Raw genomic sequence first — 22,880 nt, forward strand, 5'->3', positions numbered from 1 at the left:
TTTTAGACTTAATAGGATCAAATTCTTTCACACTATTCATATGTAAATTAAAATTATATATTTTTCATAATTCAACTTTACGTGAACTTCTTTATACACGTCTCAATATCTAACCTTCAATAATTCATTTCAATCAATCATACCACCCTACTCTCCCCATCTTCTTCACACGATCGTTAATTAGACTCATATAAAAAATAAACTATATTACTTGATTAGCATTTTTTAATTGCATTAGGACCATTATTTTATAATTAAATCCAGACTAGGCCACATCAAGAAGAACACCTTTAGCTTTTATAATTTTAGTATTATTTTCACCATTGATGAATCATTCCTCTTCATATCAAAATGATTAAAAGATATTGTATGTTAATTAATGCATGCATTATTGAACTAACTATGACGACAATATCGTGATTAATTGAAATTAGACTACGTAAATCACATGATCTCAATCTTTAAAACTCCTTTATATATAGGATAAATGATGCTTAAGTTTATCCTAATTTCTAAATACACTTTACTTAAATAACTTGCATAGTACTGCTAAGCATAATTATTTCTTATTCTTAATCAACACCTTCTCCTTTTCTTCTTTTCACTTTACTAGTTCAAGAAAATAATCAAAATAAAAATTGAAATGCATCATTTAAATAGTTAAAAAAACTTCCCTCTCCCTTGACGTAATAATTTTTTTTTATTGTTTTATCGACCTCTGATTTAATAGTTGTACATACTAAAAATTATCTTCGTATCTTAATACTCCTATTTTATTTTTCGAAAAAGAACTTATTTCCTATAAATTATCTCTATTTTTCTTAGTTGAGAATTGAGATAAATAATATAGTTTTTTTTTTTTTTTGGATTGAAAGGGGCGTTACTTCCTAAGTAAAAGGTAGTTAATGTATATTTCCTTAAACTTAAGGGGGTGTAAATGTAAAATTAGTAAATTACCATAAAATACGCAAAGACTCAAGAGTGTACAACCTCTAAATAGAAAAGTACAACAGTTGGATCTTAAATAAAGTTGTTCTTCATCTGTAAAAAAAATCAACAGAATCTCCATTGTTGAATACACCTTCTGAAAGAGAGCTCAAAAGGGTGTCAGAAAAATGGTAAAAGAGGAGATATTGATGGAAGAAGAAGAAGAAGAAGAAGGAAAAGGCAATCTTGAAGAGGAAGAAGAAGAGGAGGAGGAGCAGATGCAGACGAAGAACAGAAAATGCAAGAGTGTGATAGAGGAGGTAGCAGAGAAGTTGAAGAGTGCAGTGGAAGAGGTAGAGAAAATTGAAGCAGCTAAGGAAATTAGGAAATTAGTGAGGAAATCTTCGTTTTCCGGTAAGACTCGTTCACGGTTTGCCGCCGCCGGCGTTATTCCGCCGTTGGTTGATATGCTACAGCCGTGTTCTTATTCTCTACTTGCTCGTGAAGCTGCTTTATTAGCCCTCCTTAATCTTGCCTCTCGTAATGAAAGGTTCGTACTATTAAACTTTTTTTTTTTTGAGAAATATATATTTGTGGATATTTGTTATATATATTTGAAAATGGTGTTTTCTTGGTCTAGATGATTTAGATGGTAAGGATTGTGATTTTTTTCCCGGTAAAATTGAAAATTTTGGATGTTGAGTTTGGGAATATTTATTACTGTATAAATGAGAAGGAAAGGTGCTATTAGATGAAAATGGTGGATTTAATGTAAGTCATACAATTCCATTTTGACAAACAACTATGATTTTAACTGTAGGAAGCTCTAAATTAAGGCTTTGGTGTAATGGAATGGGTCTTGTACATAAGAAGATGCTCAAATATAGAAACCAGCTATACAAGTCCCCGCGGTGGACATCAGCTTCATACAGAAAGAGCTATTTGGAACAATGAATAGTAGTTATCAGAGAACAACCAGAGCTAATTTGCAGGAATTTTATGTTAAAGTATAATTTCTTTACTTAGTTATGAGTTGTTGTCACCTAGATGTCATGATGACATTCACGATTTAGTTTTACTTGCAAAATAGGGATAAAGAGTTGGCCACTGGACTGGGATGGGGGGATGTAGTTTTTTTGTATATGAATTATGCTATCCATGCTGACGCTAATACTTTATATATGATGAAAGATGATATAGAACAAGATTAGGGACTGTTAGGCCAAAAGGATATTCCAGTTCCCCCAGATCGAGATACGTCATGACTCATTGAGTTTTTATCTTTAGAAGCACATTTCAATGTGGCATCTTCTCATTGGTGTTTTAAAAGGTCTAAATGAAGTGTGGTGCAACTGTGAAATTCACTTGAAAGGCTTGGGGAAGCAATGAGGTGAACATGCCCTAACTGATAGTTCATGAGCCCAGGAGCGTCCCACAAGCAATACTTAGGTCCAACAATGGGGAGGTTGATGGGGGGTTTCTTAGTTGCACCCTGAGGGGGAGGGTTCTGGGAGCTATGGGAAGAAAAGGAACAAGACAGTTATACAGGGTTAGCAGATAACAAGAACCATACCAGATAATATTTAAATCATATCAGTGACCTTGAGTTCATGCGCCAAGGAAGAAGTGGCCTTGGCTACCACTGCCACCTCCAGTGCATGACTCAGGTCACCATTTAGTAGTAGTGCATCTCAATTGTAGGCTCTGAACCAAGGGCCTTGTCTCTCTGGCAAAGCAGCAATGTAAAATTGTAAAATACTCGTAGAAGAACATAAACCTAGAAGTTTCTCTGACAACTGAGCTATTGGGCCGAGCTGAGACCCTAAATTGGCATTTAAAAGTCGTATTTAGTGCTAAACCTTTGCTTGTCAATACCTGTTTGGAGCCAGAAAAGAAGTTTTACATTTAATGTGCAACAACTACGATTTCAAGGATTCGTAAACTGTGTTCTGGAATCTGATTGAGATTTTGAAAGGTCAAAAAGTTGTGAACTTTGGGCTACTTGCCGTGATAGTGAAGTTCGTGCACCTTTGCATCTCACTAGAAGATGTCATCCTGTTTCTGTAATATCTTACTTTTGGTCAGGGAAGAATACATCTTTCCATTTTCGTGTTTTATTTGAAAGAGGAAAAAAATCACCCTTGTTAGGCATGTAAATGAACTTCTCATAGGCTGTAACTGTACAATATGTCCATGGCTCAATCATCTTTATACTCATCATCTCCTGATCTATCTACTGACACAAGGGAGGGAAGCTTTTCTCTCTCTCCAGGTTGTGAAATGGCTAGATAATGGTATCATTTGTTTGGCATATAATTTGTTTTTTTTTTCTGTCCTCCCCTAGTTTCTGTCTTCCCTTTTTTCTGAAGTTCTTTGGGTGTGTTCGGTATGGAGGAAAACATTTGCCAGAAAATGTTTTTCAATTTTCCATCTTTGGTTGGCCAAATTTTTTTGGAAAATATTCTCTAGGAAAACAAGTTCCAAATGGGGAAAATGACTTCGCTAGTTGAAGTAGGGAAAAAAATTCTACAACATTTCACATTGATTGTGTTTTCCCCACGATCCAACACACCTCATCTTCACCCCCACCCCAGTAGCCCAATCCCCACTACCCACCCTACACCCTCACCCCCACCCCCACCCCCACCTCCCATAGTATTTGTCTTAGATTATATACAAATGCTTCTAGGATAATATTTCTTGCTTACGTACTTAACACAAGAAAACAAGTAAGAAACCTTGGAAAACATTTTCCATGAAAAACATTCCTTCGTAGCGAACCAGGCGAACACGCCCTTTTTTGTCTTGTTTTTCTAAATTTTGTGTTCTCTTGGTGTACTTCCAGATCTTTCTTCACCTTGCTTGTTAGGTGATTGGTGCCTTGTTTCCTTGAGAGTTTCCTTGTTATTGGAACAATTAAGATGTCAATGCTTGAGACATGCTGTGGTTATAGTTATACCCCCAAAGAATGGCCAAACGTAGCCGTGATCTGAAGCTTGATCTTCTGGTTTCATAATTACTGTACCTTTTCTTACATGTAGATGTGGTTAAATTGTTTGTTTTCTGTTAATTTGGCATTGGAGATTCTCAATAAATTCGGGAGTAAAGATGGATGATTATACAGAATAGAGGATAATTGATGTGCTCACATGGTCATATTTTCCTCTTTCCTTTGCTCATGTAAGCAAGAGTTCTTCGTTTCAGCTTAGGATGGTTTCTGCATACTTGCCAACAACATCCCTGTTTAGGAATAGCATATAATGAGAATGTCCAAGTTCTCTCTCTCTCTCTCTCCTGACCTTTCCGTAGGTTTAGTTTAACAGTTTCTTTGGTATTCTCTCTCTCTCTCCTGACCTTTCCGTAGGTTTATTTTAACAGCTTCTTTGATATTCTCTCTCTCTCTCCTGACCTTTCCGTTGGTTTATTTTAACAGCTTCTTTGGTATCCTTGGACATATATGATAGATCGTCATTGTTCTTTTTGAAATCCCCTTATTTTGTAATAATTGCTTGATTCAAGGATAATCAACTTATCTCCTTATATTTCTTTTCAAACTTATCAGAAACAAAATAAGGATCGTTGCATCTGGTGCCATTCCTCCTCTTGTGGAGCTCCTCAAGTTCCAAAATGGCAATTTGAAAGAACTAGCAGCTGCTGCTATTTTGACATTATCAGCTGCTGCAGCCAATAAACCAACAATAGCTGCATCCGGAGTTGGACCTCTTCTGGTGCAGATCCTTAGTTCAGGAACTGTTCAAGGAAGGGTTGATTCCGTCACATCCCTCCACAATCTCTCCACAAGCAAAGAAGATCCCAAGTTGGTTCTTGATGCTAGAGCGGTTTATCCACTAATGAATCTCCTCAAAGACTGCAAGAAATATTCCAAGTTTGCTGAGAAAACCACAGCGCTACTGGAAATTCTCTCTAATTCTGAGGAGGGAAGAGATGCAATCACAAATGCAGATGGTGGAATACTTACTCTAGTCGAAACTGTTGAGGATGGGTCACTCGTCAGCACAGAACACGCTGTTGGGGCTTTGCTGTCATTGTGTCAAAGTAGCCGAGACAAGTACAGGGAACTCATTCTCAAAGAAGGCGCCATTCCAGGCCTTTTACGGTTAACTGCAGAGGGCACACCTCTAGCTCAGGAAAGAGCTAGAACACTTTTGGACTTGCTTCGAGACTCTCCTCCTGAAAATAGATTCTCATCCTCCACATTGGAGAGAATAGTATACGACTTCGCTGCACAAGTTGATGGAACAGATAAAGCAGCTGACACAGCCAAGCGATTGTTGCAAGACATGGTTCACAGAAGTATGGAGCTGAGCATGAGTCGTTTACAGTTAAGGGCTTCATCGTGTACCCCTTCAAAGGTGCAGTCTTCATGAACAATTAGATAGTTTCAGGTTTTCACATAGACCAGTATACAGCTAAGAAAACAGCAGCTATGTAAATGATGGACTGTATTAGCTCTTCTTCCTCTGCCCGATTTTATGTGGAAAGACGCGGAGTTGCAAAGGCCATATGACCGGAAACTAGTAGCTAGTACATGCTGGTGGTAAAACCAGTGGTCCTGCTTAGGTGATTTTCTTGACCTTAATGAGCATTGTACATTTCTAATTCAATCACACATTTGTAAAGTTTGCAAGTACTTGCACATTGCCATTTTTCATGATGTTATATCTACCATTTTGTTAGAAAAGGTTCCTCTGCAGAAGAAAATTCACTGAATAAGGTCTCTGACATTTGGCCATATGCAGTTTCTTCCTTTAATCTTGACTTCCTTGCTTTGTATGTATAAACAGTTTATTTAGAATTCAGTTAGCTTTTTTTTTTGTTTCCCACCCAGTATCCAGTACTCCTATTGGAGCCTGAATAAATCCGAATTCGCGCTAGGAAGTCCCATAGTTGCTTCTTAAAAAAATTCAGACTGCCCAAACTCAAAATTTTAGTTTTTCTATCTTCTGATTGAATCGCCTGCCTTCGTTTACGCCCTACTTGAAAGGCTTGCTTTCTTACAAATTAGTTATGGTTTGAGATGAGACAAAGCCAGGCCAAACACAATGAATAAGAAATTGAGAACAGATGGAATAATTCTTGTTCGATCGAGTTCTAGCTAGAGCAACGTCCTTTCCTAAATGAGGACCATGAGCCAATAACTTAGACAAAAAGATCTTTAAATTATACACGAAAAATTTATGATGCGTATTAAGTTCGAAATCCATGAATTATTTATTGAGTTTGAACTCATTTTTTTTCTTTCTTTTGAGTTTCTCGATCTACAATTAGGATTCTATCCGTAACCGTCCTAAACAAAAACAATACATTTACTTGATTTTTATATTTTGAACACTTTTAATCCTTTTCCATATTTATTAGAGTAAAAGCTAAGGTCAATTTTTTTAATTTTAAAATTCTTTTTTAATTTTTAAAAATGACAAGTATTGTTTTTCTTAAAAGATAAAATGCATAGTAGATCATTCTCGACCTTCTTTATTTTCGAGAAAAGAAAAATGTCATGATTTAGATCAATAATTTTTAATAATCATTGCAAGTAAAATAGATCGGAGGAAGTAATGATCTTCGGTCTCTAATTATTTTATACTAATAAAGTTCCTATTTTTGTTTGCTAAAGGCGTAAAGGTAGTAAGTCAGGGCCGGCCATAATATAAGGCTATTACTTTCAGACCCCTCTCGTTCTTCGAGAGAGTAATTCGCTGCGTGAACAACTCGATTGTGCCTTATATGTGCTCTACAGGTTGCACATAATCTTTCTTCCCAACGAACCCTTTTTTTAAATTCAAAAGACAGACATTACATTCAATTCGAAAGGCATGATTTTCGGTATCTCTTCGGATAGGACCCCCACTAGTCCGACTACTATGTCTCTGGATAGGCCCCCACTAGTCCGGCTAGCTAGTCAAAGGATAATTTAGTCAATAAGAAAACCTAGGGGGGGTGACCCTACAAATTTTCGAAACACACATAATGCTTATATTGTTCCGTGATTTAGGCCTCACTCTATTCGCTAATCATATTTCGACCCCCGATGTTTTTGTCGGTGTACATAATAAGTAAATTAGCTTTACTTAACTAATTACTCTCCACACACAGAGAGAATGAAAGAGAAGTACTGAAATCTATGTTCAATCACCAAGCTGTATGAGGTAAAAAAGTAATCTTTATACTGTATAAAGTCGTTTGAAAGCATAATTTCAGCTTTAACATAGTCAATTCTTGTTTGTACTTACCCAGATCTATGAATTCTTGGTTTTACTTTGTCAAATTTCATGTTTCTTGAATACCCTTTTAGTCATTTTGTTGAGTGGTGGTAGTAGTCTAATTATATGTTTTGCATATTTTACAGATTTAGTTCTTGTTGTGTTTGAAGCTTAAATGCTATAGTGAGAAAAAGTGGGTTAAAAATGTTGGGTCGGCCGTCACTTTTGCTGTCTAGGAGTGGAAGTTTCAGGCCAGAAAATTTGGGTCAAAATGCAATGGCTATGATTGGGAATCTTTGTTTCACTATATTTGTAGTTGGGGTTTTGGTTTTCACTATAATTGCTGCAACTTATCAGCCTGAAGACCCATTGTTCCACCCTTCAGCAAAAATCACTAATTTCCTTACTTCCAAATCTAATGCTACATTTAGAGCTGATGATAGTGTTGTGAGGACTGGTGAGGACTTTCTTGGTGTTAATCAGACAGCGTTTACGACGTTCATTAACCTCAATGATGTTGATGTACCGGAGAATGCTGGTAGTGGGGGTGTCACTGAGAATAATTTGGACTGTAGTGGCAAGATTGATGATCCTGTTGATTGCACTGATCCGGATGTGTTTCATTTGTTGATGAGAGCTGCCATTGAGAAGTTTAAGGACATACATTTTTACCGGTTTGGGAAGCCAGTCAGGGGGTCTAATGATAGTTCCTGCCATATGGCGTGGCGGTTTAGGCCTAAGGAAGGGAAGACTGCTGCCTTTTATAAGGATTACCGGTCTTTTGTGGTTTCTAGGTCGGAGAACTGCACCCTTGATGTGGTCAGTATAGGTGATTATCATTCTGGTGGAAATGCCCGCAAGAGGAAGAGAAAGAACAGGGCAGGGTCTGATAGAACTCTTGGTAAGCTAGATGAGGGATTCGAGAAGGTAACTCCTAAGACAGAGGGTGAACCTATTGCTCTGCCTGTGGTTGGTGAAGCTGTAAATGACTCACTTCCTGTGGTGGAATCGGAGAGTTCATTTGGTAATGGTAAGTATTTGATTTATTCTGGAGGTGGGGATAGGTGCAAGAGCATGAGCCATTACCTTTGGAGTTTCATGTGTGCATTGGGCGAGGCTCAATATCTGAACAGGACCTTGATAATGGACTTAAGTATTTGTTTATCCAAGATTTACACTTCATCTGGTGTAGATGAGGAAGGAAAGGATTTCAGGTTTTACTTCGATTTTGAGCACTTAAAGGATTCAGCGTCAGTCCTCGATCAGGTCCAGTTTTGGTCAGATTGGGACCAATGGCATAAGAAAGACAGATTAAGTCTTCATCTTGTGGAGGATTTTAGGATTACACCGATGAAGTTATCCGGAGTGCAGGATACTTTAATCACGAGGAAATTTGGTTCTGTGGAGCCAGATAATTACTGGTACAGGGTATGTGAGGGTGAAACAGAATCAGTTGTTCAACGACCATGGCATCTGGTATGGAAATCAAGACGATTGATGGACATCGTCTCAGCTATTTCATCGAGGTTAAATTGGGATTATGACTCAGTTCATGTTGTGAGGGGTGAGAAGGCAGGGAATCGTGAAATGTGGCCACATTTGGCAGAAGATACTTCTCCCGAGGCTCTACTATCTAGCTTGCAGGACAAGATCGACGACGGTAGGAACCTGTATATTGCAACTAATGAACCAGATACATCCTTTTTTGACCCTTTAAAAGACAAGTATTCCACCCATTTCCTTCACGAATATAAAGATCTTTGGGATGATAAAAGTGAGTGGTATGCAGAGACAGCAAAACTTAATAACGGGAATCCAGTTGAATTTGATGGGTACATGAGGGCTTCAGTTGATACGGAAGTTTTCTTTAGGGGTAAAAAGCAGGTTGAGACATTTAATGATCTCACCAGAGACTGCAAGGATGGGATCAATACATGCACATCGTCCAGCTAATTTCTGACTGGCGTTTGAAGCTTTACTCTTGCAGTTTTTGGGTAAATCTATACCATACTGTTGTTTTAGGTAAGCTTGTTCCTAAGTATCTATTTTGAATAGCAATCACAGATTATTTCTTTAGTTGTACCTCTTTATCTTGTAGTTACATTGTATTCGGTGTCTGCTTCCAGCTTGTATCCTTTCATTTGGTAAGTAATAAGAATCTCATTTGTGTTTCTGACTCAAATTGCAGTTGCATTAATCGTGAAATTGTTGTTTGATCTCATTTTGTGCTTATGCAAATCAAAATGCTTCTCTCAAGCTTTGATTCCGGAAAAATGTGAATAATCTTTATGGCCAAAATGGGTAGTTAATGTGCATTCTAGCATATTTCCTTATCCTCCACAAGTAGAACTTGACAGATATGGAATAACTCGATGCATCCTTTATTACATACTGTTACTCGTTGGCTTGTTGAAGATAGAATCATGCTTTTCCTGTGTCATCGGAAATAGGTAGATTGACAACTGAGTCGTGTATTTTCAGTTCCCGCAAAATCTCTTGCTTTCAAGTAAGTAGCTAGACTTGGTCATTCTGAGATTCTTATGCCCGGTAAAGATCGAATCCTTTTGAAGATTATCCAAAACTGAAGGGGACAGAAGGTTTCAAGTTTCAACTGACTGCTACTATTATTCATCCTTCTACTTATAGAGTCAGCTTTCTTATTGAATTTGTGAGATTGTATTGCCAGCATTTTTACTATGATTTTGCAATTTACATCTGAATTTTAAGATTTCTGAGAGCTTATCCCTGTCTTTACAACTCCCCAACACCACTTTTTTTTTTTAATCGTTGCACTTGAGCCAAGGGGTCCTTCAAAAACCTCTTTACCTTCACAAGGTAGAGGTAAAGTCAGCGTACATTCTACCCTTCCCAGGCCTCATTGTTGTTGTTGTACCAAAGATTGTGGGAGTCTAGATGACTTGTTTTTGGCTACATGTTTTATATGAGAAAAAAGCCTTAATTTTTCTCCCAATATATTTTAATATAATAATAAAAAGTAAAAAAAGGAAAAAAAAATAGTGGTGTGAAAAACAGAAATGACAAGAGCCTCAGGAAAAGGCAAAGCATAAACATGAGGAAGAAACTAAGAATTATTCCTGGAGAGGAATTGTTTTTTTCTTTTGGGAGGAATTCTCCTTGGAATCCTTCTCCTTTTCCTTCTTCTCATATTTCTTATTTCATTACAAACCTTTCAACAATTCCCCCAATCAGATTTTTCCAGGTATTAAATGTTATGTTACTATCTTTATATGATTTTTTTATTTTTATACTCTTTAATGTAAATGCCTTTTTTTTTTTGAATCTTTAATAATGAAAAATTGGATGTTAATTTTGATCATGGTAACATAATGTCGACATATGGTGGGAAACAAAGTACATAATGTTGACATACAATCATGCATTTTTATTTGAATTCAAGGAAGAAAAAAAACCCAATTTCATTTGGAAAAGTGAAGAGAGAAATTAAAAAGAAATGGTAATTTAAACCTTCATTTTTAACGGTTTTCACCAATGCTATAAATGTGCATCGATCAAAATTTCTTTCATAATATGAAACTATGTCTAGTTCAAGAATCAAGATTCTCTTATGGCATGCAATATAATTCATGACAAATAATACCAACCAGTACCCTCTCCTCGTCATCTGGCTCTAGACGGGTTTTAGCCCCTATACATGGTCGTAAGACTTTGCAAGGATCATACAAAAGATTATTGTTCTAAAAATGGCTCTCTTTTGCAGAGTCCACTCAAGAAATGGCTGAACAATCAAGTGTGAGTGAACATACAATTGAGATTGGAAGACCTAAGAAGAAGTTGATTGTGCCAAGCAGTGTCTTGGAGGGCATGAAGCATATGGCATCTTCAATGCCATCCTCACCTTCAGGCCAACCAAAGAGCGCAAAGTATAACTGCTTGTGCTCACCAACCACACACGCCGGTTCTTTCAGATGCAGATACCACAGGAGTGCTAGCTTGACTCGAAATAGCATGTCCGTTGGCTCGAAACTCTCTGAACTGGCTGCTGAAAAATGACTCAAATTCTGATGCATAGGATGGATCCTGGAAAATGACTCAAAAGTAATGTTTCATATCTAGGGTAATTCTTACTGTCCTCCTATGGCATTTCATCTGTAATTAAACATGTAATAAGGACTAAAGTTTTCTGTCTCTGATTAGTTGTGAAATCATGAAGAATGCTTGGTTGTACATTATATTATTTATTGGTTGATTCTGAGTTCAATCATTGCACATGCTTTTGCCTAACCCCTCCACCCCACCCAAAAAATGTTGTCTGGTGCTTGTCAAATCGTTCAAAAGTAGTGCCTTTTAAGAGGATCCAACAAAGGTAGGTCAACATTTTTTAAGAATCCAAACAACATAGCTTCCCGGACACTGAAAATAACCTCTCAGAAAACACATAACTAAGCAAGCAGAAAGAGACCATTCATGATGGAAAACATCATAGCAAAATCTTCCATATATTATGTACGCGAATGTATGAATTCTTGGTCACAGTAAAGAGACCCGTCACTCTGAGAGGACGCCAAGCATTACAAACACGAAAAGCTACAGAACTACCCAATGTCAAAGATCAACCATTGCATGTACTCAGCCTGTACACTACTAAGCTGTACACCAGGACATCCTCAAGATGTATAGTAGTGTTATAGCCTCGATAAACTTCTAACCTCACATAGGACAAGTATCTTCTTCGCCTTCTTGAGACATCATGTAATTCCTGCAAAGTGGACAAGTTACATTCCAGTACTTGAGCCACTTCTCTAAACAATGCTTGTGGAAAACATGGCCACATGAGAGATGGTTTATCTCTGCATCAGGCTCAAAATCCGTCAGGCAGACGGAGCACTCTTTCTCAGCATGGTTAGAGATACAGATTGAATCATAACGAATTGCAGGGGTATGGCTTCTGAATTCCTCCATATATGACTCTGATGGGCTTCTGCGACATTCAAACGAGTCCAAGGAGCCTTCGATGGAATAATCGTCCCATGATGCAATATGGATGCCAATCACATGAAGGATCGATCGGACCATCTCCTTGACAATGGAGATGGATATGGCTGTGTTCACTAGAATAACACAGAGCACTCCTGCATCTGCTGGAGTTGGATACTGTGAGAGGCCCATACTGGATTGGAATCTAGTCATAAAACGAAACATCAACCGTTAGTCTTGTTGAATTTCAGGCAAAACTATAAACTGACCAATGAAAAAAGTGCATTATAGTTTCTCAAACAAGAACAGCAACACCACAAGCTTCATATTCTTTTAGCAAAACAGTCTGTCAAAATACATCTTACAGCCAAGTTACATACTCATTTAGCTAAAAATAACTTCCCAAAATTGCTCTCCAAATATTCCTAGTAGACTGGAATAAACAGTCTGCTCAGAGGGGAGGGTAGAGTGTACACAGACCTACTCCTACCTTGGCAGGTAGAGAGACTGTTTCCGAAAAACTCTCGACTCAAGGAAAGCAAAAAACACAACATTTATGAAGACATATGCAGTAACAACAACAGGATAGTAAGAAAATAGAGGCATAAGGAGACGACAAGACTAATAATTGCTTCTAGTTATGCAATATTAAGGTCAAGATGATCCAAACAAAAAGAGGCCATCCAGAACAGAACTTCTGAAAAAAAGGAGTTTTTACCTAGGCTGAAACTAAGAGATTTTCTACTAGCAACAACTTCTGGAATAGCTGAGTGAACTGGACCTGCATAGAAACAAGAATCAATAAGTCAATTATGAGGAAAAGTTAAAACAACCCACAGGCCACAGCAGTAAGACAATTATAAATGGAACAACTCCTCCAATAAAAGCAGAAACCCAATCAAGAAATGAAAATTGGAGCTATGTTACACATCTCAAACAAGAAATGGAAACCCCATTAATTGGAAAGTACTTCTCTTCCTTTAAAAGTTGAGTTTTGTTCCATTGAAAAAACAAATCTTTATGAACATGGATCCAAGAACCAGAGAAACTTCAGCTAAAAAACTGTAATAATTTCATTTTCCTGATACCAAATGTAAATAGACAAAGGAAAAAAAAAAACAACCCCTTTTCAGGATAACAAGGAAATCTCAGACCACAAATTGCAAATCATGTAATAAAACACCCAAACACAGAACTTTTCAATATTGAATAAAATGTGAAGATCCCAAGGTAAATCATCATCCATCATCAAGAAAGACTAAAATATGAGTAAAACTCAAATCAAATGAAAAAAATCACTTCAAAGAGACAGAAGCAGGAAATACAAAACAATTCTTGAACAATAAGATCTAATTACAGATCAAGACTCACATATTACCATCAAGAACTGCATAAAAAAATAGTCTTTTTTTCTTTTCAATACTATATAAATGGTAAAGATGCTTGTGAACCAAATAAATAAAAGGATAAAAGAACACAAAATTATGAAGAGATAAAGATACTAGTACTAGTACTAGTACTAGTAATAGATAAAAAAGGTACTAATTAGTACTACTTACTTTATATTATAGCCAATAGGTGTAGTAGGAGCTAGAAGAAGTTAGAGATTTCTTTGAAATTTGAAATTTTAAGAAAATTGGGAGAGAAATTTATTGTTGTTAGGGTATAAGGGTAGGGTTGTAGATTCATAGGATACCAAGAGAGGACAATGTTGATAATGGTTGATGATATAGCCTCCTTCTATCAACCCTCAAAGACCCTTCTATTTATAATAGTAATAATAATAATAAATAATTGAATAATAATAATAATAATAATAATAATAATACAAACAAATTATATTGGGACCCAATAGAAATTGTCCCTTTGCTTCATTCCATGTTCACATTATAATGTAATTAATCACCCCTTGGACCATTTGGTACTTGCCCCAACACTCATATTCAACTATGGTTTATCTTTATTCATTGGTGTTTTTGCATGAATTGCAAATTATAGTGATGAACTGGACGAACTGTTTTTTCTTTAATAAGAGATTTTGATTTCGAACTTTGGAGGTACGAGAGGTTGGTTATAGTAGGTATGAGGAGTGGTAAAGGTAGATCAAAGAAGTATTGGTGATAGGTGATTGGACATGACAGACTCAACTTCAATAAAGGTAACTTAGGACATAACCTTAGATAGAAAGGTGTGGATGACGCATACAAGGGTAGAAGACTAGTATGTAGTGGAGTGTTGTCTTGCTTGCCGAGAGTTAAGCTTAGTGGTGTTTTGTGTTGTACTAGTTGTATTATTGTAGTTCTTGATTATGATACCTATCATTGTCTGTTGTTTATTATGTTTCGATTATCGCACTATAGTGTTGTTCTTGGTCCTTTCTTTTAGGATTTGCACTGCCCCTTGTTAGTTGCTATATTTTTTTTCTCTCTTTTCTTTTTTCTTGTACTTGAGCCTAAGATTTTTTTAAAACAGCTTCTCTAGTAATGATAATGTTTGCATACACTCAATCCTCCCAAGAGACATAGACTCCGCTTGTGGTATATTACACGGGATGTGTTGTTATTATTATTGATTTCAAGCTTTGAATATGAAAATATCTTTAATAAGAAGCACTATCTTTAAATACGCAATATCTGAACACAAATTCAAATTAATTTAACTTTAATAATAAATATCCAACAATTAATGGAAAATCAAAAAAGAAGTTCTGGTAGGAGTTGGAAACCAAAAAAGAAAAAAAGGTTTCATTCTGGTAGAAGTTGGAAATTTATGTTCATGCATGTAAAAGAATGTCATGTTAAATTGTGACTGATTTTTGATGATTTTGCTATGAATTTATCATTATGACGAAATTTATGACGAATCAGTCCGAATGTTTATCTTGAATTTTTTTGTTTATATCAATATAAATAAATAGGAAAAAAATAAAGACGATTCAATGCCATATATATAGATGAAATGAATTACTTAATTTTTTTTTTTGTCTATACTAAATTTTAAATGTGCGATCTCAAAATTCTCAACCACGACCACACCATTAGATGCAACATAATGCATAATTTGCGTGATACAAGTGCCTTTTCTCTACCCTATTATTATTTAAATAATGCATCAATTTGCTTCTAAAAAGCATTATAAGATTACTTATAACTTTAACCAATTATTATTCTGATGAGTAAAGTATTACTAATAACTATATTTCAATCTCAATTTATTTAAGTTGGGATTACGAATCTTTAATTACTTTTCCACTTAAATTCATTTCATGTCATTACAAATAAAAGTAACAACAATATAAATATTTCAAATTTTGATTTTTTGGAAAAGACTTATGATTTATGACCAATGTCTTCATAATTTCAAAATACAAAAAATATAAATAATGCTTTACCTTTTTCTTTTCCTTTCCATTCAACTATTTTTCTTTATTTTAATGTTCAGTTGTGCTTGTTATGTAAGTTGACCACATGATCCCTCACATGGACGGTTAATAATTAATGCTAATAATTGTACTTATGAACTGATTAAAAGATTTGGTTATTAACGGGAAGAAACATTTTATATTTAATAATAAATTAATTAATTATAGTATTTCGATAAATCCAATAAAGGTATAGATTTTAACCTCTAACAGAAGCTACAAAATAAACTAAGTACATCTTTCGAATTTAATACGAAGGAGTAATTAAAAAGTATTTAATTTGGGTTTAATTTATCATATTTTCTTGTGCTTGTTCAAATGACTAGCTAACTTGAACTTTGAATACACATTGTTTATTTAAAGTGAACATAAATCATTGACTAAATAGTTTATGCTTAGTTAATTATCTTTTAAACAATTTTTAAAAAAAGAGTTTATCTTGTTATACATTTACAATTTGTTATGGATGCTAATAAGACTTAGGGTATGAGTAACTCGTAAAATTAACATGTGTTGTGGTGCAGTGGTGGTACTGCTCCGTCATTAATCAGAGGTTTTCGGTTCGAGCATTGAATATGAAGAAAATTTTGTTGGGACCTCTCCCGAGTGACCCTGCAGTGCGCGATTTGGATTTAGTCAAAGCTTCAATACAAGCTTTGAACACTGGATGAGAAATTAAAAAAAAACTCGTAAAAAAGAGTTAAGTCGTCTAATCAAATATCATGAATCGATGATAAAATAATTGAATTCTCTCCATCTTTAATCATATGTATTAAGTTTAAGTTATGTGAACAGTGTATTTCTTGCTTAGGCCATCATTCAATGTTATATTATATTTTAATTTCTGCTTTTGAGGTAGTATATATACATTTTATTTTGAGACCCGTTGTGTATAGCCTTGATATGATTCTTGTACAACTTCTCATTTGATGATTGATATAAAAATTTAGTTACAAAGAAATAATTTATAGACAAAAACGGGTCTAATCAGAAAAAAAAAATTCTGCACAAATTGACTAAAAGAAAAGATTTATAAAGTAATTGTTAACCATATATATTGTATGTGGCGAAGTGTTGGCCCTTCAAATAATTCGTACGTCCTCAAGATAAAAGTATTAACGAAAATGAAGATGTTGAAATGAATGTGTGCGTGCGTATATTAGGAGAGATAGAACTAGAAATGATGATATTCAAGATAAGGTGAGAGTGATCTCAGTGGTGGACACGATGAGAGAGGTAAGACTGATGATTCAGACATGTGAAGAGGAGATGCTCAGATATCTCAATGAAGAGGTGTGAGGAGTTGACTATTATATATGGATGTGGGGAGAGGTAGAAGTAGGTCGAAGAAATATTGAGTAGAGGTTATTAGACAAGATACGATATGCTTGACGTTTACGAAGACATGACCCTATATAGGAGGATGCATAGGTCGAGAATACTAGGTAATCGATCGAGTGTTGTTTAGTTTCTCTTATTAATATTATTACTCCCACATATACTATATCTAAGTCTTCAATCTTATTATTACCTATTGTTTCACTTTGGTCCATATTATTTATTGTTGCTATTGTTTTCTTTCTCCTTTATTTTTAACATGATTTTTTTATTTTTGTATTTTCTTTCCATATTGATATGCTTTATCTGAGGGTGAAAACAACATATTTACCTTCACAAAATAGAAATAAAATTGCACACACCACCCTCCTTAAATTCTGCTTATGAAATTATATTAAATATATTATTATTTTTATTGTATAATTTCTCTTCTTAAAATTAAGTCCCAACTATATATATATAACAACAAATTGTCGAGTGGACAAATGACAGAGCTTTACCAACTAAAGTGTTAGCAATTTCAATAATAATGCATACTCGTTCTCTCTTTATTTCATCCAAATTATTAAGACATATTTATTTTGTAACGAATTAACGATTTAACTTTATCTAAATATTATAAAAACAATTAAATAATTGTCTTTCAATAAAAGAATCACTTAATTTTGCCAAAACATCACATGGAGACACAATCTTTTTGTGAAAAATACTCGATAGTGACTAAAAATCTCAAAATTTTAAATCATAAATGTTTAATTATTTTTGTTCTAATTTTTCCATTAGTGCACCTATTAGGAATGGCAAGTGGTGCGGGACAGAATAGTTATTGAACAAATTCTTTTTCAACTCATGAAAGCTTTAACCCATTCCACCCCACACAACATAATTTGATATTTTCAACGTGCCCCACCCAAAATTATTATATCTTTTACCTTTAGTTGCTCATAAAAATAAAAATAATTATAGAGATATAGCTTTCATGTAATAATTAAGTTATTTAAAGTTCAAACTTGATAATTAAAACAACTCAATAAATATTAGTGTTGGACATGTGATATTCAATTTGATATATATTTTCAAAAAATTGTTTTGATAATTGGTAATTGGTACTTCAATTTCCACATAATATAATATGTATTTATTCTTAACCACAACAACATAATTTTTTTTTTAAAAAAATTATATCTATTTCGCTTTGTGTAAATTTAAACTAGCACCTGTCTCACAATAGCTTAAATTCACCCCACATCTTATTCGCACCGTTCTATTGTCATTCCTACGATCCATTATTAATTTATTATATCCTGAGATTGGGTGTGCAGTCTTTGTGTATTTCTTATTTTTTAAAAGTTGTGCAACATAAATATGTATGTTTGGTAAACAATAATTGAGGCTGAAGCCCCCATTAGTTTTAATGTGGGCCCTTTTTTGCTTTATGTGATGATAATATGTAGGTAGATTTGAGTGACTTTTTTTTTAATTTAAAAAATGTGATAATTAACTTTTGTGACATCAGTAAAATTAAATAACTTTTTATTATAAATACTTTAACAATATTAATTAATTGTCTTCATACTATTTAATTGGTTTAGTCTCTTTTTGGTGATTAGTAACTGGTCTTGACTTACGATGTTTTATGTACAATATATAGATTTTGAATTTTCTAAACATATGATTAGAAGTTGACTCAGTGTTCTTAGAGAATTCAAAATTCACCGTCCTGTGCACACTTTCATCATAAAAATAAATGGTGGAGGTTAAATGTTAACTATAATTATAAATGTATATATAATTTTGCACACCCTTAACACAATTCATGAAAAGTAAATTTGCACGCACTTGCCAGATTTCTGACTTTGCACTAAATTCCTATAAATTACTAAAATGTGCTAGGGCGACCTTCATTACTCTGGATATGGAGTCAAGATTTTCTTTGCAAAAAAAAATAAAATCAATATTTCACGACTAATACAAACAACAATAATGAGGTTAAATATCTTTTTTTTTTATCTACAAATTTCTATCCAAAAATCCGATTTTAGAAGTTGGGCGAAGCAAATTATAAATAGTGCATAGTAAAAATATTTAAAAAGGAAAAATGAAAATGAACTTGTTACGATACACATAATATGGATAATGAGATTTTGGCACCATTTAATACTTTTTACAATTCACACAAAATGGATAAGGAGATTTTGGCACTATTTAAGTTCGATATATCATTGATGAGATCATATATTATATATATATAGATGGTAATGTCAAGATCCTGTCTAAGATAAGGTCGATGAGAGGGCTAGAGTGGTCTTGATCGGAATCACATGATCGAACGATGTTTATTTTGTAAACTAGTTAAGAAATAAAATTGTACATTTGTTGTCAGCTATAATTTTTGAAATATTGATAAGCAACATGTTGCATGAGGCAGATGTTGAAAGGGAAAATATTGGGTAATATCAACATCTTTTCTATGACAAAACCGATGAAGATGGCATAGGTTAGAATCATGCATCAAACATGACACTTGTTTAATTTAATGAACTTAATTAAAAAATAAAATTACGTCATTACTAAACTTTTGACACGATGATAGATAATGATATTGAATCTATCAATATTTGTATGTTACTTATTGTTATCTATTACTTATGTTTTTTTTTTGCAAGGCTACATTTGTCACTTGTCATCTTGCTGGTACAATGAATTGCCTTAGAGAAGTCCCATCTTCATTGGGAGATATCGAAGGAAAAACTAGACAACTATTTGTTACGTGCTCACCAATGACACATGTAAAATATCGATTTCAATTGAATTCAATATTTTCAACGCAAAATTTAAATGTAAACATAAAAAATATATTAAAATTTCATTAATTATTAGAGTATGAAATCACAATTTTAAAAATATAAAAAATTAAGTGAATATTAAACTCAAAAAATTCAAAATTTTAAATCCGACTCTACCTGCCTCACTCCATAGTCCATAGTCCATACTCCAATTAATAATGTGTATGTTTCTTCGTGTGCATGTGTGAGGGTACAACATGTGTGTTACTTGGTGACAATACATTACAAATTTATACTACATGTTATGTCCATTTAGTCACCAAGTATCCTTAGTATTTAAGTCATGTGGACCCTTTTTTTTAGTTTTCCACTTGGTGTTCGGAGTCCATATTAAAGCTTTGACAAAATTTAGATCACGCACTGCAGGGTCCATTTGGGTGATGCTCCCAACAAGATTTTTTTCATATCCAGGGTTCGAACCCGAAACCTCTGGTTAAGGGTGAAGTTGTTTCATCACTACACTACGACCCATATTGGTTATGGGGACCCTTTTAATTTCCTCTTGTTTCTATCCTCTCGTGCAAAAGCAAAACACACTACGTGTCTAGTTTTTGAAAGGAACATTTTCACATTCCATGTTTATGGTAGGGTGTCTTTTCACCAGGAGGACCCCTTTAATCACCATCATTTTGTCCAAGTGGTTACTAGAATAATAATATATTTATTGCTTCTTCTTTAATTCATTCAAAACTTGTGGTTTTTATGTATACACACACACGTACGTACACTATATGTCTCTATCACTTTTATTTGGGTTCATAGATATGTGTTGGTGATATGAGATTGATGATTTAACGTTTGAATTATGATTTAGGTCTAATTAAGTCAAGTAGCTAGCACATAGATTGAAGTCCGACATCAAGAGTAAAAATATGGATAGGAGAGTTTGAGGTTAAAGTCACGTCCTTAGTTTTAAGCTAAGTATATGTGTCACTTGATAACTTATTCACGAACTTACTATGTTAAGTCAATCTGAGTTATATACTCAAGATCGCTGAGTGAATGACAGATAAGGAAGACAAGAAGATCATTTTGCTAAGAAAGTTGAGTGAATGACAGATAAGGAAGACAGGAAGATCATTTTGCTAAGAAAGCTTTTGTGTGCATTAGAGGAGACTGTATGCTTAGACATTATAGATCAAAAGGAACCCTCACTCATTTGTTTGTCACAGTTCGCCTACAAATGGGCGAAGTGTCCATTTAGGTCTCTGTTTTTAGAGAGGGTTTTCCTTTTAATTTTTAGTGTCCAAAAAGTATCGTTTTGTGGCCGTACTTGACAAATTATAAGTTACCCCTATTTATACTAGTCATTTATGGGCTAATGTATAAATATTAATTGATACACAAGTTTCTCAATATTTACAATCCCCACGCCTCTTTAGAACTCTCTACAACATTAAAAGGTTTCAAGGACTTTTTTAGAAATTTCATAAGAATCTAAGGTCTTTCAAGAAAAATCTCCATAATTTTCTAAAATCTTTCCACAAGAGCTAATCTCCCTCTTTTGTAAGCATTAATCTACATGGAAAAAATGTGTGCCAAATAGCACCTAAGTGATATGATGATGTGGTGGATCATCACATTAAACTTATATATCTACAAATAGCACCTAAGAGATAGAGACATATATATAGTACGTATTATATGTCTCTATCTCTTTTATTTGGGTTCATATATATGTTGGTGATATGGGATGGATGATTTAACATTTGAATTATGATCTAGGTCTAATTAAGTCAAGTAGCTAGCACATGGATTGAAGTCTGACATCAAGAGAAAAAAGATGGACCAACTAGGAGAAAGTTTGAGGTTATAAATATATGTCACGTCCTTCTTAAACTAAGTGCATGTATAATACCTGACAACTTTCTCATGAACTTTTTATGTTAAGTCAATCTAAATTAAACACTCAAGATCGCAAAATGAATGGTAGATACGGAAGACAAGAAAGTTTTCCTAAGAAAACTTTTGTATTAGAGGAGACTTGACCGATTTTTGCTTGATTATTTGTAAATGAGTGACCCCTATTTATACTAGTCATCTAGGGCTAATGTATAAATATTAATTGATACATAAGTTTCTCAATATTTATAAGTTTCCTCTCTAGAATTGTCTACAACGTTAGAAGGTTCTAAGGACTTTCTTAGAAATTTCATAATTTCTAAGGCCTTCCAAGAAAAATCTCCATAGTTTTCTAGATTTTTTCCACAAGTACTAATCTCCCTCTGATATAAGTATATAATATTCTATGTGGAAAAGATATGTGCCAAGTGACACCTAGATGGCATGATGATATGGTGAATCATCACGTTAAACTAATATGTGTGTAAATAGGTCCAATTAAATTAAAGAGATCGATGACCTAGGTCGTCGTTCAAGAAACAATTGATCACTATGAGTTGCCTCAACTTGGTTCATCGTTTTAATTTATGTGCGTTACATAATAATTTATGTATTCATTATTATGATCAATTTTTAAGATTTAGTTTCCTCAATTGACAATTCTTCACTATATATAACTCGAAGAATCAATGAAATATTGCTAGTTACTTTTGAAAGCATTTAGATCTTTTTTTTTCCATTCCAATAAAAATTGGCAATAAGATAATGTTTTATATTTGTTCCAAAAGATGCTTAATTTGTACTCTATCTGTATAACATACATGTGAATCTTAGCTCATGATCCCACTAAGTATTTTTATAACACAAAATAGACTAGGGAGAAAAAGTACCTTATGGTCATGTGGATCTTGAAAGACCAAAATCTACTTAGTGATTGATAAAAAAAAATTGGTTGCATTATTAGGTATATATATATATATATCTTTTTTCGATTATTTATATAGTTTTCTTATATAAGAAGTAACATTAGTTGATTTCTAATAAGTAGTGGTAATTTACTAAAGGTAAATTATATCTTGTATTTTGTTCTTTAAATGAACAGTAAATGAGCTTTAAGATGACGCTTATTTTGGGATGAAAGGAGTAAGAGTGTGTTGCTCTTTTTAAGTTACTTATAAACTAAGTTGACGTACTCAACTTTTGATTGTTAGCTTGTTTTTATACTATTTCATCCTAAAACAAAGTGTCTTTCTAAAATACCTCTAAATATTTTAAAAATTACAACTTAAAAATCAAAAGCTATTTATAATAAGTCAATTAAATTTTAAA

General features: G+C 34.0%; 4 protein-coding genes across 4 annotated transcripts; 3 read left to right on the top strand and 1 right to left on the bottom strand.

The window, feature by feature from the left end:
* The first annotated feature begins 1,051 nt into the window (after positions 1-1,051).
* Positions 1,052-5,597, top strand: LOC125835609 (U-box domain-containing protein 15). Its single transcript, XM_049514726.1, has 2 exons — positions 1,052-1,477; positions 4,490-5,597. The coding sequence occupies exons 1-2, from the start codon at positions 1,116-1,118 to the stop codon at positions 5,313-5,315; spliced, it is 1,188 nt and encodes a 395-aa protein (XP_049370683.1). The 5' UTR covers positions 1,052-1,115; the 3' UTR covers positions 5,316-5,597.
* Positions 5,598-6,909: 1,312 nt separating this feature from the next.
* LOC125835608 (uncharacterized) lies at positions 6,910-9,330 on the top strand. Its single transcript, XM_049514725.1, has 2 exons — positions 6,910-7,094; positions 7,295-9,330. The coding sequence occupies exon 2, from the start codon at positions 7,353-7,355 to the stop codon at positions 9,099-9,101; it is 1,749 nt and encodes a 582-aa protein (XP_049370682.1). The 5' UTR covers positions 6,910-7,094; positions 7,295-7,352; the 3' UTR covers positions 9,102-9,330.
* Positions 9,331-10,312: 982 nt separating this feature from the next.
* LOC125835612 (uncharacterized) lies at positions 10,313-11,185 on the top strand. The gene is made up of 2 exons (XM_049514728.1): positions 10,313-10,368; positions 10,888-11,185. The coding sequence occupies exon 2, from the start codon at positions 10,902-10,904 to the stop codon at positions 11,178-11,180; it is 279 nt and encodes a 92-aa protein (XP_049370685.1). The 5' UTR covers positions 10,313-10,368; positions 10,888-10,901; the 3' UTR covers positions 11,181-11,185.
* A 410-nt stretch (positions 11,186-11,595) lies between these two features.
* LOC125835611 (probable E3 ubiquitin-protein ligase XERICO) lies at positions 11,596-13,520 on the bottom strand. The gene is made up of 3 exons (XM_049514727.1): positions 13,483-13,520; positions 12,827-12,885; positions 11,596-12,312 (listed from the first exon to the last, which is right to left on the bottom strand). The coding sequence occupies exons 1-3, from the start codon at positions 13,495-13,497 to the stop codon at positions 11,838-11,840; spliced, it is 549 nt and encodes a 182-aa protein (XP_049370684.1). The 5' UTR covers positions 13,498-13,520; the 3' UTR covers positions 11,596-11,837.
* Positions 13,521-22,880: the final 9,360 nt, after the last annotated feature.

This window comes from Solanum verrucosum, unplaced genomic scaffold, assembly GCF_900185275.1.
Source record: "Solanum verrucosum unplaced genomic scaffold, falcon-dt-bn FXZP01000040.1, whole genome shotgun sequence".
In the NCBI taxonomy this organism is placed as follows: Eukaryota; Viridiplantae; Streptophyta; class Magnoliopsida; order Solanales; family Solanaceae; genus Solanum; species Solanum verrucosum.

Excerpts from the sequence above, each read along its gene's own strand:
- LOC125835609 (XM_049514726.1), top strand. The coding sequence starts at position 1,116 with ATGGTAAAAGAGGAGATATTGATGGAAGAAGAAGAAGAAGAAGAAGGA. Across the intron at positions 1,478-4,489 it reads CTTGCCTCTCGTAATGAAAG|AAACAAAATAAGGATCGTTG; the intron begins GTTCGTACTATT and ends CAAACTTATCAG.
- LOC125835608 (XM_049514725.1), top strand. The coding sequence starts at position 7,353 with ATGTTGGGTCGGCCGTCACTTTTGCTGTCTAGGAGTGGAAGTTTCAGG.
- LOC125835612 (XM_049514728.1), top strand. The coding sequence starts at position 10,902 with ATGGCTGAACAATCAAGTGTGAGTGAACATACAATTGAGATTGGAAGA.
- LOC125835611 (XM_049514727.1), bottom strand. Across the intron at positions 12,313-12,826 it reads GAAAATCTCTTAGTTTCAGC|TAGATTCCAATCCAGTATGG; the intron begins CTAGGTAAAAAC and ends TCGTTTTATGAC.